The sequence below is a fragment of the Notechis scutatus genome, chromosome 2 (genome assembly GCF_049901735.1).
Source record: "Notechis scutatus isolate UNSWTSFEM ecotype Mainland chromosome 2, rNotScu1.2, whole genome shotgun sequence".
Classification (NCBI taxonomy): Eukaryota; Metazoa; Chordata; class Lepidosauria; order Squamata; family Elapidae; genus Notechis; species Notechis scutatus.
The window spans coordinates 75,614,070-75,630,667 of NC_142010.1; the positions used below are offsets into that span (position 1 = coordinate 75,614,070).

A 16,598-nucleotide genomic window follows, 5' to 3' on the forward strand; every position below is an offset into this window, starting at 1 on the left:
CATAAAGCCTCACTGTTGATCATGCTTGCTAGGACTAATGTGAGATAAAATTTAAGAATAATTGAGTGGCCACAAGTGGCCAATCCCTGTCCCATTTTGTTATGTCAGAACCTTTCTTCTAAACATCGTCTTCCTGAACTGGCATCAGCTTTTTGGAGTGTCTTCTTTTAAATAAAAATTTATTAGAATTTTGAATACAGAGAAGGAAGGAAGGAAAATGCAGAGATCAAAGAAAGGATTTTAAAGAAAAAACTTCTAGTTTTCTCTTATTGCAGTTATAAGCATAAATATAAATTAACATCTTACTCTATGATTATAGCATTGTTTACATTTTCTCTATAATATGTTACATAAAACCATATATCATTTTTACTGTTTCCTAAAAAAAAAGTCAATAAGGGGTTTCCAATCATTATTAAATGTCCTGTGTCTAATTTGGCCATACTTCTTTGGAGCTTCCGATTCGTTTTCCTTCATGAGTGTCTCTTCTGACAGGACCTTATGGCAGACCTGAAATCTGAAATATCTGGACCTTTAGCTAAGGTTATTCTTGGACTGATGATGCCACCTGCCTTCTATGATGCAAAACAGCTGAAGAAAGCCATGGAGGTAGAACACCTTTTTTAAAAAATATTGTATTTGAAGAACAGAAAGATAAATTTGACCCATACGGAGAAGGAGAGGAGAAAAACCTTCTTTTGCCTTTATCTCAAAGAGTAATTAAGAGAGAATAGGGGATTTCCTTCTTGCTAAAGATTGCCAACTCAGGCTGATAGGTTCAATTCTGAGCCAACCATTAATTTTTTCAGAAGTGGAAATATCAGGATGTCAGCGCACTAGGCATTTCCTATAAATGTGAGCGCTTAGCTGACCTGAAATATTAACAATGACTAAATGATCAAATATCTTTACATCACTCCAGGGGGCTGGAACTGATGAGAGTGCTCTCATTGAAATTTTGGCCACACGGAATAACCAAGAGATTCAAGCAATTAATGCAGCCTATAAAGAAGGTAAAAAGAGTTTCTTCAATAATTCTTCAAGGGGAAATGACGTAGGAGACTAAGAAACAGGAAAATATTTATCAGTTGTTGCATAAAATGCTTAAATTTTGCCAGTACACATTTTATTTACTTGCTTGCTTACTCATTGGCATTTTCTATAGGGCTCCCAATCTAACAGGATGACAAATCACTTCTATATGGGCAAAAAAAAGCAAGGTAGACTGTCCTTATAAATAGCAGGAGTTGAGCTTGACTCAAAGGAAATAGTCACCTCTCACATTGCGTCAGATCAAGGTTGGAAGCTACTGACCTTCAAGGGTAGAAGCTACTCAGAACAGAGCATTCGCGTGGGCTTCATTCCATGTGAATATCCTATTCACACACTAAGAAATGGAATCAGTACTTGGATGGATGTTTTCTAGTGTTAAGTCTGCATGTAGCTGACCTTAAAGGATTAAACAGGGCCAGGCATACAGTAGGTAATTTTTGGAGAGGAGAGCACTGGAAGATCTCAGGGCTACAGGCTAAACCAAAAAAAAAAAAAAACATTCTGGCAACCCAATTTGCATTTTTTTAAAACAACAACAACAACACGGGTATATCTTTTTAATCACCCAGGAATTGCATAGGAATCTAGGGTGTCTCGAACACTTTCTTCTTCTTTTGTGTTTTTCCAGCCTATCATAAATCTTTAGAGGATGCACTGAGTTCTGACACTTCAGGGCATTTCAAAAGGATCCTGGTCTCTCTGGCACTGGTAAGAGTTCCCCCCCCCCAATACATTCTTAAATCTCCTTTAGTTAAAGATAAGTGTTTTCTGTCTGATACTTCTGAATATCTAATGATCTGAATCCGTTGTTAAACCACCTTTAAAAGTTGCCATTCTTTTTATTTATTTCTTTTTTAATTCATCAAGGAATCTTGTGCATTTGATAGTGGTACATTCAATTGAGAAAAAACAAAAAACACTTCTATGCATATTTTTGCATGCAGGGACAGTAATGCTGCCGAGCTGTAATGGACCCAGGTTCAAATGATAATTTCTGCCTCAGTTCATATAGTCAACACCAGAAAGCAAGCAGGTTGCATAGGACTTGAAAGCAGCTTCTAGCTGTTCAGTTTTTATTTATTGTGCAACAGCAGATAAAATCTAAAATTGCTCAGCACATGAAAACACTTCAGATAGCATTCATTTGGTGTCTATAATTTGTTTATCCTCAATAAGAATGAAAGAAATCTCATTTTGAAAAAATAACTCAGTACAGTGTTTTCTGAAAAAGGAGTGGAAGTAAACTACTGTATATGCTTCCCAGGCCTGTGCTCTTTTCATAATTGCTGCCAAAAACATATTTTAAGATATAAATATCCTCCCATGTCGTTTATTTTGCTGGATATGTGCAACAGGGAGGGGACCATACTTAAAGAAGGATAAAGGCCAGTGCTAGAGGACATTTTCTACTAATAAGCATCAGGTGGTGGCATTGTAATTGACCATGTTGCCTAGGTCAGAATATATATGGCACACTGGATATTATGAGGTTCAATTATCAGTTGCTCAATTGCTCTAGAAAATATGGCCAGTGATAAACAAGCCAGTAGTAGAGCATATAAAATCAGATGTATCACTGGGGGGCAAAATAGCAAAATTCAGGCTATGGCATATAATCAAACCCTTTGGGGAAAAAATAGCTATGCTCAGAATGGTCAACAGGAAAAGGAAACAAGGCTGCCAAAAAACATAAGACACCATCAAAGCTGACATCAGTCAGAGCATTAAACAACTGAAAGAAGCTGTACAAGATTGGAAAATATGGAGAGGGCTGGTCCATAGAATTGTCAAGAACTGGACATGATTGAATGGATATCATCATCATCATCAAAGAATGCTGGGAGTTGTAGTTCTGCAGTAGATGGCATGTGGAGCTGTCTGATCCAGCTGCAAAAATCTAAACAATTAAATTGCAGCAAGTGAATACAGAAAACTCTAATTCTTTGGTGTCATCTAGTGGGCATCTACATTTTTAAAACGCAGATTTTGTAGCTCATAGCATTGCTCCAGGCCTATGGGCAATTAAACTAGTAGTTGCCAAAAAAGGTAGTGAATTATTTAAAGATGTTAATTTCTGCCCCCTTCCCAGGGGCCTATTTTTTGCATCTTATTAATAGTTCTCAATGTCTAACTGCAGGGTAACCGCAATGAAGGAGGAGAAGATTTTACAAAGGCTCATGCTGATGCTCAGGTAAGTAGAGATACATGTGCAGGAAGGATTCTGCTGTGCCTGCTGCCTTTCTTCCATGATGTAGATTTGGAGATTCTAGAGTTGATAATAGGTTAATGTTGGGTGGCATGAGCTATGCTTTGCCATAAAAGATACTCCCAGAGCAGACAGGAGTAGAGAACATGTGAAAAAGCTCCATTGAAGTTCTTGCTCTAAGCCAAGGGCCTTCAAACTTGGCAAGTTTAAGACTTGTGGATTTCAGCTCCCAGAATTCCTGAGCTAACATGACTGGAGGAGGAATTCTGGGAGTTGAAGTCCACAGGTCTTAAAGCTGTCAAGTTTGAAGACCCCTGCTATAAGGTATAGAAACAGATTTGGGACAACACCATGCAAACACGATTTATTTAGGCTTTGCAATTATTTTGCTGCAATTGTTTGGGTTCACACAACACACTAAGCCCATGCCAATGCCTTAGTATCATGTGTGAACCCAGTTGCACTGTGCAGGTAATTCATGCATGTCAAATTTTAATGTGGGTTTTTTGATTGAAGCTTTTCATTTCCCAAAAAGTAATAACCGTAACTCATCATATATATTTTTTGCAATTCCATGTTAAGGGACACTCATAATGTTAAATTGGTTAAGTAATCCATTTTTAATACATGCCATATTCAGGAAGAAGAGCAAATGTTTATAAGTCACCAACTGAACTCTGGATAATGTGAAGTGATGCAAGTAGGACTGTTTCCACGAGAGGGAGTTCTAATATTTCTGCAGGCTATTGCATGATTTTGAAAGCAATGCTTGTGGCTGCTGCATCTAAGTAAGCAGGAAAAAGAGTAGCAGAGGCAAAAGAGTAGCCCAAGTGTGAACTTTTTAGCCAGATCATAGGAACTTAACTGTATTTATTCAATGATTAAAACAAGCTGGGAAAACAGAACTGCTTCAGATCAACATACCGCATTGTCCTTAATCTGCTGTAATTTTAGCATGGGTGGCATGTTCTCATGCTGAAGCTGGAAGTATTTTTCGCAGGCCTTTTTTCTTCACCTAAAAATTAATCTTTTTTTGCACAAGTTAATTTCTGTTATCTTCCACATTTCTTTGCCTAAATATTTTTTCTGCTGATGTCTTCAGTTAGCTCATTGTTCCTTTTTCTTTGCTGTGTTTTCCTTTCCTATTGAAAGATGTGGGGAGCAAAGACTTTAGCCTTTTTTCAGATATTCAGGAAACTGTTGACAGTTTACTTCCTGTCCCTACATTCCTCACATAGAGGCATATACCAGTAGCAATAGCATTTAGACTTATATTTGTGCTTTATATTACTCCCTAAGCTTTTTACAAAGTTAGCATATTGTCCCCAACAATCTATCTCTTCTGTCTGTGACAAATCAAGGGGAAAATTATGGTCTTTGGTTGAATGCTGAGGTTCTAAGGATAAAGAAAGTTTTCTGGTCACAAATTGAAAGTTTAAACAAAATCCCGAAGACAGTTTTCTATGCTGCTATTTGAAAATGTGGGACCTCTTTTAACAATTTTTTTTGGGTGAAGTTAGGAAAATGTATTTTTAAACATTATTGTTTCAGAAAAAACCACCTACTACCGTAATAATATATAGTAAAAATGGATAGGTATGCATGCTACATGTGCACATTATGTCATATATGCTGCAGCTTTTTAATCTTCCTTTCCCTCCCACCCACCCTGGAAATATTCAAAGAGCTGTCTCTGGAGCAGGGAGGGATATCAGCAGACTGCTAGCAGTTTCCTAAAATGCTGGAAAGAGGCTCCTTACGCCAAATACATGTAATCAGAAAGCATTAGTACAAACATCACTTATGTGCCACGGGTGACCTTCCTTTATGTAGTCCTGCTTATTTCTGTTTCCATGCTCCTTTCAAGATCTCCTGTCCCCCTCTGCTTTTGCATTAATTGGGAAGATGGCATAACTTTTCAAAATAGAGAATTTCTAGCCATTGTCAAAAATAAAGTTAAGGGATGTGTGCATAATTAGCCCCTTCAATATTGAGGAACTGCATCTGATAAGAGTATCTGAATAAAACATGACAATGGGACTCCCTTTGTTGCCATAATTAAGCAGGCTATATTGGTGCCAATGTCATCTTGAGATCTTAGAATGATGCAATTTAATCATGAAATCCGTGGAGTGACCTGTGCCACACCATCTCTGACTTTGTTCCCTTCCTCTCCCTCCCTCCCTCTCTTTCTCTTTCTTTCTGTTATCAGGTGGTTGCTGAAACCCTGGTGAGTGCCGGCCCTTTATTTTTCCTTGACATGTTCTGAATGTCTATGACTAGTTTTCCCAACTACATTGCCTAAAAATTCTTGAAAGCAGCTTTAGCACATTTGCAAGATGCAGGTTGGGGAAGGATGATCTACAAATACATTTGCTTTTCTTACATCAGGTTTTAGGGAATGGTAGAATTAATGCATTAAGTGTAAAGTGTGGGTGAAGGTAAAGTTGAATTAAGTGAAGGGTCTGTGATCTCATCACCAAGAAAGCCCTTTGGGCAACAAGTGGCAGAATACATCAAGGTTGACAAAACAGCAACCAAGGGTCCATATATTCTATAATTTTATTGTATCTGCTTGGGAATACCAAGTAGACAGAGAGAAAGAGAAAGAGAGAGTGTGTTTTCTGTTGTGCCTTTCGTAACCTGGTCTTTAAGTGGTTTACCTTATCTGAGGTCCCTTAACTGGGAATGCCAAAGATTTCAGAGACTTTTTGAATGAAAAGCATGCGGCCTGTTTGGAATGAGAAAAGAGATGCGCTATCAATCTGATTGCTGATGCTGTGCCTCTCTGGGCTCACACAATAATATTTTTCAAATCAATATTAATTTGCTTCCCCAATTTCAGATATTGTTCTGTATTGCCTGGGCTCATGTGCCTTCCTAGCCTGAGGTGACTGAAAAAAAAATGTGTGTGGATAGAATTACAGATACTGTGGTCCTACTTAATGACCGCAATTGGGACTGGCAACATGGTTGTTAGGTGAAACGTCACAAGACTGGACTAGACCTATGATGTCAGTTCTGCTGCAGTCATTAATCACCCACAGTTGTTTAAGCATGACATTACTGCAACTTGCAACTTATTGCTGCTTCTTCGTTGACTTTGCTTATCAGAAGCTGACTGTGAGGCTTGCAAATAGTGATCAGGTGACCATGGGACTCTGCAACAATTGTAATTTTGGTGACTGATCATAAAAATTTTTCAATGCCATCATAAGTTTAAATGGTTGCTAAGCAGTCATTAGACAAGGACTACCTGTATTATCTGTTTTGGGCTGTTTAGGCTTCATTTCCCAACTGCACAGTTGGCGGAATGGAGAAAAAGAACACTATCTTGAACTTACTGCAAAGCAGCAAAAGAGCAGCCAGGAACAGCCTGATAACTATCACATAAAGAGAATTAAAGTTATTGGGGATAATTTGTACTGTCCACTGATGTGCTGTTTATTTCTCTATGCGTAAGAATCCCATAGGAAAATGGGTCCTTGCCTGTGCTTTCTTATGGAACTCTGCCCCACCATGCACTAAAATGAATTCAAAAAATATCTTCCCTTGTTTATTTATTTATTTTTTTTGCTAGATAGAAAAGCAGTTGGATACTCACTTGGGATTGGGGAGAAATCAGACTCCATAACAGAGATGCTCATATTTTTAAAAAATTAAATTTGACTCTATCTCTGTAATGGTCTTTTGACATGGAAATTCTTATGGTCCATTACTAGATCTGCATGAATGACAGTATGTTCTGTATTTACTGATTAAAAAATAAGACGTGGTGAGAGAAACATTATATCATACAAGATTTCCAGGGTGGATTTGGGCTGATAAATATTTTCTGTCGCTGCACAGTACTAGTGAAGAATAAAATGCTGGCATCAAACTCAATAGATTGGACAAACAGATTTATAGCATCTTAACAACATTATGACCACCTGATTAGATTATTCCGAAACAGACTTTTGACATTCACTAGATCCCATTTTTTGCTGTTCTCCTCCTCCATCCCTTGATTCTTCATTGATTTTGCAGAAATTGTCTGATGTTTCCGGTGATGATTCGACATCCCTTGAGACCCGCTTCCTGAGCATCTTGTGCACCCAGAGCTATCCCCAACTCAGGAGAGGTAGGAAGGCAACAGGGATGTGTTGCAATGATTATATCTTACAGCTCAAAGCAATGTATGTCATGTTCCTGCCTCCTATTTTTCCCACCAAAAGCATGTACACCTTGGACTGGTCCAGCCAGTTTTCAGGCCTAAAAGAGCAGTAGAACTCCTAATCGAGCACCTATAACGACCTCCCAAAACTGGCTCTCCCAAAATGTATGTTTTTTATGCCATGTTTATAATCATGACTAAGCACAAAGTAACTGGTTTGATGTTTCCAGCTATATAGATGTCTGAAGCAATTGTTTAGGTAAAGCTGTCAGAACTAGGCAGTGAAAAAAACCCAACAGTCAGGAGAGTTTCCTTTATCTAGGACTAGAACAACTAGCAACAACGCTAGACTTAACAACTGCCTCGATCTCATCTTCTGCAATAGTTTGAATTCAAGTTACGGAATACAAATTAAAGAACCCTTTTCCAACAGTGACCACAACATGATTGACTTTTGCCTCAACATTCATCCACACAAAAATCATCACAACGACGGAATCCCCAATTATAACTTCAAAAAAGGCAACTATGATCTTATAAACAACAATCTCTCATCCCTTGATTGGCAATTTCTATTCACTGGATGCAATACTGTTGAAATTACAACACATTTTTACTTGAAGTCAAAAGAGTCATCAAACTATATGTACCATTAACAACTCTCAAAACCAGAAAAAACAAATTACCCATGACAATAAGGAAGCTTCAATCCAAAAAGAAATCACTTTGGCGGAAAAACAAATCTGGTCACGTTGCCAACTTCAAAAGCCGATACAAAAATTGATGCCACCAGATAAAAACTGAATGCACCAATTATCACCTTAAACAAGAAGAAAACCTACGCACCAATTTCACTTGCGCTTTCTACAATTTTGTAAACAACAAACTAAAAGACTCAAGGTCCATCCCACCCCTGAAAGGACCTAATGGTAAAGACTGCAACGATGACACTATTAAAGCCAACCTCTTTAACACATTCTTTGGCTCAGTATTTGTAAACAGCAATGGTTCATGCCCAGTATTTCCTAGTCGAACCACAGACAACTACAATGATCTAATACATGTCAGTTTTACAGAAGACAATGTTGAAAAAGCACTACGCAATCTAAAACCATCTCTATCTATTGGACCAGACGGAATATGTGTCTACTTCTTATAAAAGCTATCCACTGCCATAGCCAAACCTCTAAGCATAATCTTTGAAAAACCTTTCAGGACCAGCTCCTTGCCAAAACTATGGTCACAAGCCACGGTCATCCCCATCTTCAAAAAGGGAGACCCCAGCCTAGTTGAAAATTACAGACCAATCTCCTTATGCTGCATCACCTGTAAAGTCATGGAATCAAATTATTAACCAATCCATCATCCTCCACTTAGAAACAAACAACCTACTCTCTAATAAACAATTTGGTTTCAGGAAAAAACTATCATGTAATCTGCAACTCTTACACTGCAAAAACATATGGACTACACAACCCGAGCAGGGCAAAGCAATAGACGCAATCTACATAGACTTCTGTAAAACCTTTGATTCAGTGGTACACGACAAACTACGCCTAAAACTAAAATTTTATGGTATCTCTGGTCACCTGCATAACTGGGTAGAAGCATTCCTGTCAAACAGACAACAAATGGTCAAAATTGGGAGCATCCTATCAAATTCTGTACCTGTCAACAGTGGTGTTCCCCCAAGGCAGTGTTCTAGGACCAACTCTTTTCATACTCTACATAAATGACCCCTGTGATCATATCAAGAGCAACTGCATTCTCTTCGCTGATGATGTAAAGCTGTTCAACACCACAGACAATACTGCTACCCTTCAAAAAGACCTTGACTATGTATCAGAATGGTCAATCAAATGGCAACTTCAAATCTCAAGTAATAAATGCTCTGTCCTACATATTGGCAAAAAAAAAATCAGAAAATAAAATACAGGCTGAATAGTCAAGACCTTGTTGATGATCCAAACTCTGTCAAGGACCTTGGAGTACTCATCTCTAATGGTCTAAGTACTAGAGCCCACTGTAACTACATAGCCAAAAAGGTGTTAAGAATTGTTAACCTAATCTTACATAGCTTTTTCTCTGGTAATATAACACTAATAACTAGAGCATACAAAACATTTGCTAGACCAATACTCGAATACAGCTCATCAGTCTGGAACCCACATTACGTATCTGATATTAACACAGTTGAGAAAGTCCAGAAATATTTCACAAGAAGAGTTCTCCACTCCTCTACTCGTTGCAGAATACCTTATGCCACCAGACTTGAAATTCTAGACCTAGAAAACCTAGAATTACACCGTCTTCAGTCCAATCTAAGTATAGTATATAAAATCATACATTGCAATGTCCTGTCAATGAATACTTCAGGTTCAACCCTAACAACACAAGAGCAAACAATAGATACAAACTCAAGGTTAACTGCACCAAGCTTGATTGCAGGAAATACGACTTCAGCAACAGAGTGGTCAATGTCTGGAATACTCTACCTGACTCTGTGGTTTCTTCCCCAAACCCCAAAAACTTTAACCTTAGACTGTCTACTATTGACCTCACCCCTTTCCTAAGAGGTCTGTAGGGGGCGTGCATAAGTGCACCAACGTGCCTACCATCCCTGTCCTATTGTTTCTTTTATTTCTTTTATTTTTCTTATATGTATCCATGTATTCATAACAATGTTTTTACTTATACCTATTATCTTGTAAGCAATTGACAAAAATAAATAAATAAAATAAATAAATATTATGTTCCTGCCATCTAATAGCCACCTGGATTTTTGCAGTCCGGATCTGGTAGCCCTGCGTTTTGGGAAAGTGTTGGGGCATCACCTAAGGGACTGGAAGAAAAGGGGCTGGTACAATCAACTTGCTAAAGAAAGTGGGAAAAAATATTCTTCTTTGTTGGAGAAAGCCAGCATTTTTGGACATAAAAATTCGAAGGCAGGAAGTTCATTTAATCAGCTAAGGCCCTTCCCTGTCGATGTTAATAGTTCGTTCTGCAAGCTTTCCATGGTATCCCCTAATTGTTACCAGCCTCGAAACTCAGAATAATCTTTTAAGTCAATCTTGCATTGGAAATTTAGATTTCTTACATTCTGTCTTTGATCATTGTAGTCTTCCAGGAGTTTGTTAAGATGACAAATCATGATGTGGCCCATGCCATCAACAAACGGATGTCCGGAGATGTCCGGGATGCCTTTTTAACTATTGGTGAGTGTTGTTTTGTATGAGTATGGTATAGAGGATTGTGGGTTTTTTTTTTTTTCATATGGAATGCAGACTTTATTAAAACCTCTCAGAATCAAGTTGATCTTGCAATATTTTGACAGTTGAGCAATTTTCTGTGATTTGCATAGATGAAGCAAGCTGGCCTAAGCTTCTTGTGAAAATGTGGCTATGTTGCAAAATTGGATTAATATATGAGACAGAATTCATGTGCAGTATGGTATGCAGCAGTGGGGAAGGGAACCAATTGCCCTGAAAACACAACAACAGATGGATGGGCTGATTAATAGAGATTTTCTACAGGCCAGCTATCAAAATGCAACACTTTTCTGATTGTTTATTTTCAGCTTTTTCTGTACCATCTCAAAGCTAGAAAGCTGACTGTTTTTGAAAGTAACATTGATCCTACACATAATGGCAAGTGTCATTCTTGGCTGGAGTATTTCATGTTGCCTAGTGTGACTGTGGCCAGGCAAAGTTCTTTCTGGCTCAGATTAAGCTTCTATGTATCAGAGGTGGTATTCAGCCAGTTCTGACAGGTTCTGGAGAACCAGTAGCAGAAATTTTGAGTAGTTCGGAGAACCAGCAAATACCACCTCTGACTGGCCTCGCCCCCATCTATTCTCTGCCTCCCGAGTCCTAGCTGATCGGCTGGGTCTTCTTTGGTTGCCTTGCATAGGAGAACGGAGCTGGAAAGCAGGTTAGTGGGTTGGGGAGAGAATGGGATTTTACAGTATCCTTCCCCCAGGAGTGGGGAGGGAATGAACTGCATCCCAGTTTCCATCCTTTATGCACAGACATTTTCTGAGTGCAGATTTTCAACTAGAAGGGTGTATCTTCATTGCCATAGTGATGCCTCATAATTTAAAAAAAAAAAGCAAAAACCAAATAGCTAACAACAGGAACAAAGAACCCAAAAAATTCCCCCCTCAGTTCTGTGAATTGCAATAAGAGGGATGGTTGGGCAGCCACTTCCTGATCTGCTAGTATGCATGAATGAGGAAGTTTTTTGGGGTATGGGCAGATGTGGCTTCTCTCTCCACTCTTCTTCAGTACCTGTCTAGCCTCTGGGTGCCATCAGACAGGACACAGAAGAGGCGGGGAAAAAAGGTCCATTCCACTCCAGTGAGGGCATTACAAGCAAGCAGGGCAATTGCTTCTTGTAAGCCATGATGAAGAGAAGAGGTAACAGGCGAGCTACCCAATGCCCAAGTATACTTGACCATACTAGGGCCAAACAGTAAGCCTGCACAAAAGCCTGGGCTAAAGGAGTCCAATACCCATCACAAATGGCTGAAAATAAGATGATTAAAGGGTTTTTCAGTTCCACTGAGGTTTCATACACAGCAGTGGTGGTATTCAAAAATTTTTTAGTACCAGCTCTGTGGGCATGGTGTGGCTTGGTGGGCGTGGCCTGGTGGCAGGGGAAGGATACTGTAAGATCTCCAATTTGTGAAAAGCTTTTTTTAAAAAAATAGAAATATGATTCATGTCTTATTTGATATTTATTAGGATAGCCTTATTAACAGATCTTTTTGAATGGCTGTTGTTGACAATCTCCTCAAGGCCTATATTTCTTGTTTCTCATTTCCTCTGATATTCTGGATTACAGCCCCTCATTCCGTCTGCTCCCACTCTCCCTATTTTCAACCACAGCTGTAATTCAGGATAATACTTCATGCACTTGATGAAGCGTGGATACTAGTCAATTTGACTCTATCTCTGTAATGGTCTTTTGACATGGAAATTCTTATGGTCCATTACTAGATCTGCATGAATGACATTAAACCAACTCATAATATAATTGTGAGTTCTTAAAAGAGTCATGCTGTTTCTTCTGCAACAGATGTCTTTGGAAATTGCTCCCTCCCCCATCTCCCTCCCTATCTGGAAGTTCAGTTCCATAACTTTACATGGGCAGGTTTTTTTGGTCCCTCTTCCTTCCCTCTTGCATTTGCTAAATGAAAAGCGATACTATAACCAGATTTATTAAGAACTTATTGAGCGAGGAGTGGGTGAGACAGAATACTTTGCATGCAGACAACTGTTGGTTATTTCTTAGCAATACATTCATGTTCTCCTCTTTGTTCTCCCTCTTTCTCTGAAGTGCGGAGTGTTAAGAACAAGCAAGGTTTCTTTGCTGACAAGCTATACAAGTCCATGAAGGTAAAAACAAACATCCACTTGTTGTTGTTGCCCCAGGAAGGAAAAGTCAGTATACTGATCAAATATTTTGGGTCTTCTGGTTTTAAAGAGACCAGAAATGACCTATTTATAGGGAGGTGATGCTATATACAGAGACATTTTAGGAAATGTATTAACTTGTCTATCCTTTATATAAAAGAGAATTCCTTAAGAAAATTTTGCTAGAGCTCAGGTGCAGACCTGAGGGACACTTTCTCCTTTGGTCATCCCATCTTTAGAACTAGGATTCAGCAGGCTAGCAGGAGCCAGATACCCAACACCCACAAAGAAGGGAACTCAGATTTATCAATGCTGATATATATATTTGCAAAGCAGGATGTGAAGCTTCCATTCAGTTGCTTGTACTTTATAATTGTGGGAGCAAAAGTATCCTGTTGCTAGGTTATAGTTGTTGTTGCCATCTCTTCAAAATATTTTGCAGCAATAATGTGAGTGGAAATCCACTGTTTCCTGCCTCTCAGCCACCTGGTGTGTTTTTAATCTCTTCAGGGTGCTGGCACAGATGACCAAACTCTCATCAGGATCATTGTTTCAAGGAGCGAAACTGATCTGCTCAACATCCGGCGTGAATTTTGGGAGCTGTATGACAAGTCTCTATATCACATGATTGAGGTAAAAGAAACTTTTTCAAGTGTTGTGAACACCACTTTGCCTATTTTAGTGTCATAAGTGCTTTGACCTTTATCGTTCACCTCAGTTTTTGCCTATGACTAATTAGTCTCATGGCAGCTTGGGTGAGTATGAAATTCAAGAGTACAAAAAGAGACTGTGTAAGCTGAAAAGAACAAAACAGATCAATCTGTAGGGTTAAGAGTGTGTCTCACACACAGAGAGACCTGTGTTGATGTAAGAACAAGTTCATGCTCTAAAGCAGGGATGTCAATCTCACAGCGTCATGTTGTCGTCACGTGATGTATCCCAATGTTTTTTTCGCAGAGCTGGGGTGGCTATGGCCTGCGTGTGACGCATCCGGACTGCAGGCCACCAATTTGATCCCCCTGCTATAAAGTATATATATTTTTTGATACCGGTACATTTATTAGCCAGCTACACGTAGTCCTGGACTTAACAACAGTTCATTTAGTGACTGTTTGAAGTTACAATAGCACTGAAAAAAGTGACTTATGACAGTTTTTCACATTTGCAGCATCCCAATAGTCACGTGATGCAAATTCAGCCGCTTGGCAACTGACTCATATTTATGATGATCCCATGGTCATGTGATCACCTTTTGCAACCTTCTGACAAGCAAATTCAATCGGGAAGCCAGAGTCACTTAACAAGTGGGTGACTAATTTAACAGCTGCTGTGATTCACTTAACAGCTGTGGCAAGAAACGCCATAACATGGGGCAACTCACTTAGCAACAGAAATGTTGGGCTCAGTTGTGTCATAAGTCGAGGACTACCTGCATATGAATAGCAGCTGCTCAATCAGCGTGCTTTGCCTATGCTGACATAATCAGGGACACCTTCTCCTTTCTCAGATTGGTACGGAGTTTTTAACCCAAAGATCTAGTTCCTCAATCAGGCTTCTTTAGGAATATACTGTTGCAGAGAACATGTTTAGTATACCTTTCTAAAAAGATGCTAAAGCAATGCTTTTCAAACCTGGCAACTTTAAGATATGTGGCCTTCAACTCTCAGAACTGTCATCCTGGCTGAGGAATTCTGGGAGTTGAAATCTGCCCATCTTAAAGTTGCAAAGTTTGAAAAACACTATGCTGAAGGAACCCACTCTAATCTGGTCACCTCAGTATTTGGTTAATGGTAGTGGGTAATAGCAAAGTGAAAACAGTAATCCTACACACCTGGAGGGCATGAGGTAGGAAAAGGTTGAATTTTAAGGATGTATTGTTTTAGTGTAAGTTTAACCACTATGTTTTTTCTTAAAGAATTATGTTAATGGTTAAGGGTGGTACAATTGAGTTGCCAGCAGAACTACAATTCTCATGGTGCCCTGTACATGGTGCTTGTTAAACCAGTTTTAAGATATGTAGAGTGGTTACTCAGTAAATTCATTTACATTTTTGCATACTTGATGATTTTTAGTGACTTGATTTTCCTTATTTCAGAAGGATACTTCAGGGGATTACCGCAAAGCACTGCTAGCTGTTTGTGGAGGAGAAGATTAAGCAGTCAATCAGTGCTGTAGAAGCCCATCTTACCTGAGCTGTTGTTACTCACTTATGTGCAACCTAGAAGTTACAGTTGCTTTGAAAACTTCAAGGATATTTTGGATTCACTGAGGTCTCACATTGTGTTAGAAAAAAATAGCTATGTTATCACAGAAGAGTTTAATATTGCATATAGCAAAGACCACAAGGGTAATCAGTTCAATGGTTGGGGGGAGAAGAACTGTCAGATTTTGTCAAAGCTGACCAGTGTCCACCTGTTTAAAAAAGCCATACCTTCATAGGTATATTGTGAACCAAAGTAATAAAATGTATGTTGCCGGGCATGCAATTGTTCTTGTTTGTTTTGGAATAAGGGAAACACAAGATATAAGATATATTCTAATTTTCAATAAAGTTTTGGGCATACAAAGATACTCTTCCAGCAGTTTATAAATATAGTCATGTGTGCTGACAATAACACATGCAAATACAACCCAGTTTAAAATTAGAGATGAGCTTCAAAAAAAATTGAAGGCATAGCTGCACTTGCTTGGGAAACCCTGCAAAGTGCAGCATAAAAGGAATCAGATTTATCTATTTGTTTCTTTATTAAATTCACATGTATTTATGAAACTTGAATACAACCAGATTCAGTAAATTAGCTTACAGGAGTTTACAGCAAAATAAAAGGTATCCGCTCTAAGAAACAATGAAACAATCATGGAGCAGAATTAAAACAATTAATTATGGGTGGTTAAGAAGTTTGGTATATATAAATAAATACATCACTCAGAGCCCCTTTGTGGGGGCAGTTAAGTTTGATATATAAATTTAACTTTAAAATATCCAGAATAGATTTAAAAATAACATTTTAAGCACTTGTGATGTGAAATAATAACAGCTAATCTTAATGGTATAGGAGGCGTGGTGGTGCAGTGGTTAGAATTCAGTATTGCAGACTAATTCTGCCAACTGCCAGCAGTTCGATTCTAACCAGCTCAAGGTTGATTGTTGGGCCAATATGCTGACTCTATAAACCACTTAGAGAGGGCTGTAAAGCAGTATGGGGTGGTATATAAGTCTTGTGTGGATTCTTATGGAAGAATTCAATCTTTCCTTGAAAACTTATTTCACTGAATATAACAATATAACAATCTATAAAGAATAAGGATTAGCAAATCTCATGAAATCTATGAACACATTGGGATTGGGAAACTTGGAGTAGGTACGATCAATGCTTCAAACTCATTTTCCCTATCTGAAACCTTAATAACAATTGTCCCTGGGTGGATATGGTGATGTGTATTTACATAGAATAGTATTACTGTTCATAGGACTATTATGAGTAACCAGCAACTGTTTTTTTTTTTTTTTTTTTGGTAAATTTTGAGTTTTCACAAAAAAAATACAAATAAAACATTGTTAGTGTTTGGGGATTAACCCCTAGCGAGATATCTAAGTTTTATATATTTATTCACCCAAACCATATTTGGTATCAATGTTATACTAACATACTCCCTTTGGGTGAAATAAATATATAATACTCATAATCTAACCCCAGTTTTCACAACTCTCCTGGTGCTTACTGGCACCTTGGGCTTTAGTGAAATTATCAGCTAAATTGTCCTCCAC

The 16,598-nt window shown here is 38.5% G+C and overlaps 1 protein-coding gene across 4 annotated transcripts in view; it reads left to right on the forward strand.

Annotated features, from left to right (window-relative positions):
- The window catches only part of ANXA6 (annexin A6), a 44,958-nt gene extending 29,643 nt beyond the window's left edge, over window positions 1-15,315 (forward strand). Inside the window, exons 17-26 of one of the 4 annotated variants that reach the window (XM_026686041.2) lie at window positions 496-609; window positions 923-1,013; window positions 1,682-1,761; window positions 3,191-3,244; window positions 5,472-5,489; window positions 7,289-7,382; window positions 10,535-10,630; window positions 12,753-12,811; window positions 13,340-13,462; window positions 14,925-15,315. In XM_026686041.2, the coding sequence (XP_026541826.1) occupies window positions 496-609; window positions 923-1,013; window positions 1,682-1,761; window positions 3,191-3,244; window positions 5,472-5,489; window positions 7,289-7,382; window positions 10,535-10,630; window positions 12,753-12,811; window positions 13,340-13,462; window positions 14,925-14,984 (789 nt within the window). In that variant the 3' untranslated portion in view covers window positions 14,985-15,315. The remainder of the gene's footprint in view (window positions 1-495; window positions 610-922; window positions 1,014-1,681; window positions 1,762-3,190; window positions 3,245-5,471; window positions 5,490-7,288; window positions 7,383-10,534; window positions 10,631-12,752; window positions 12,812-13,339; window positions 13,463-14,924) is intronic. The other 3 variants (XM_026686049.2, XM_026686057.2, XM_087955128.1) reach the window with 3 other exon arrangements.
- Window positions 15,316-16,598: the final 1,283 nt, after the last annotated feature.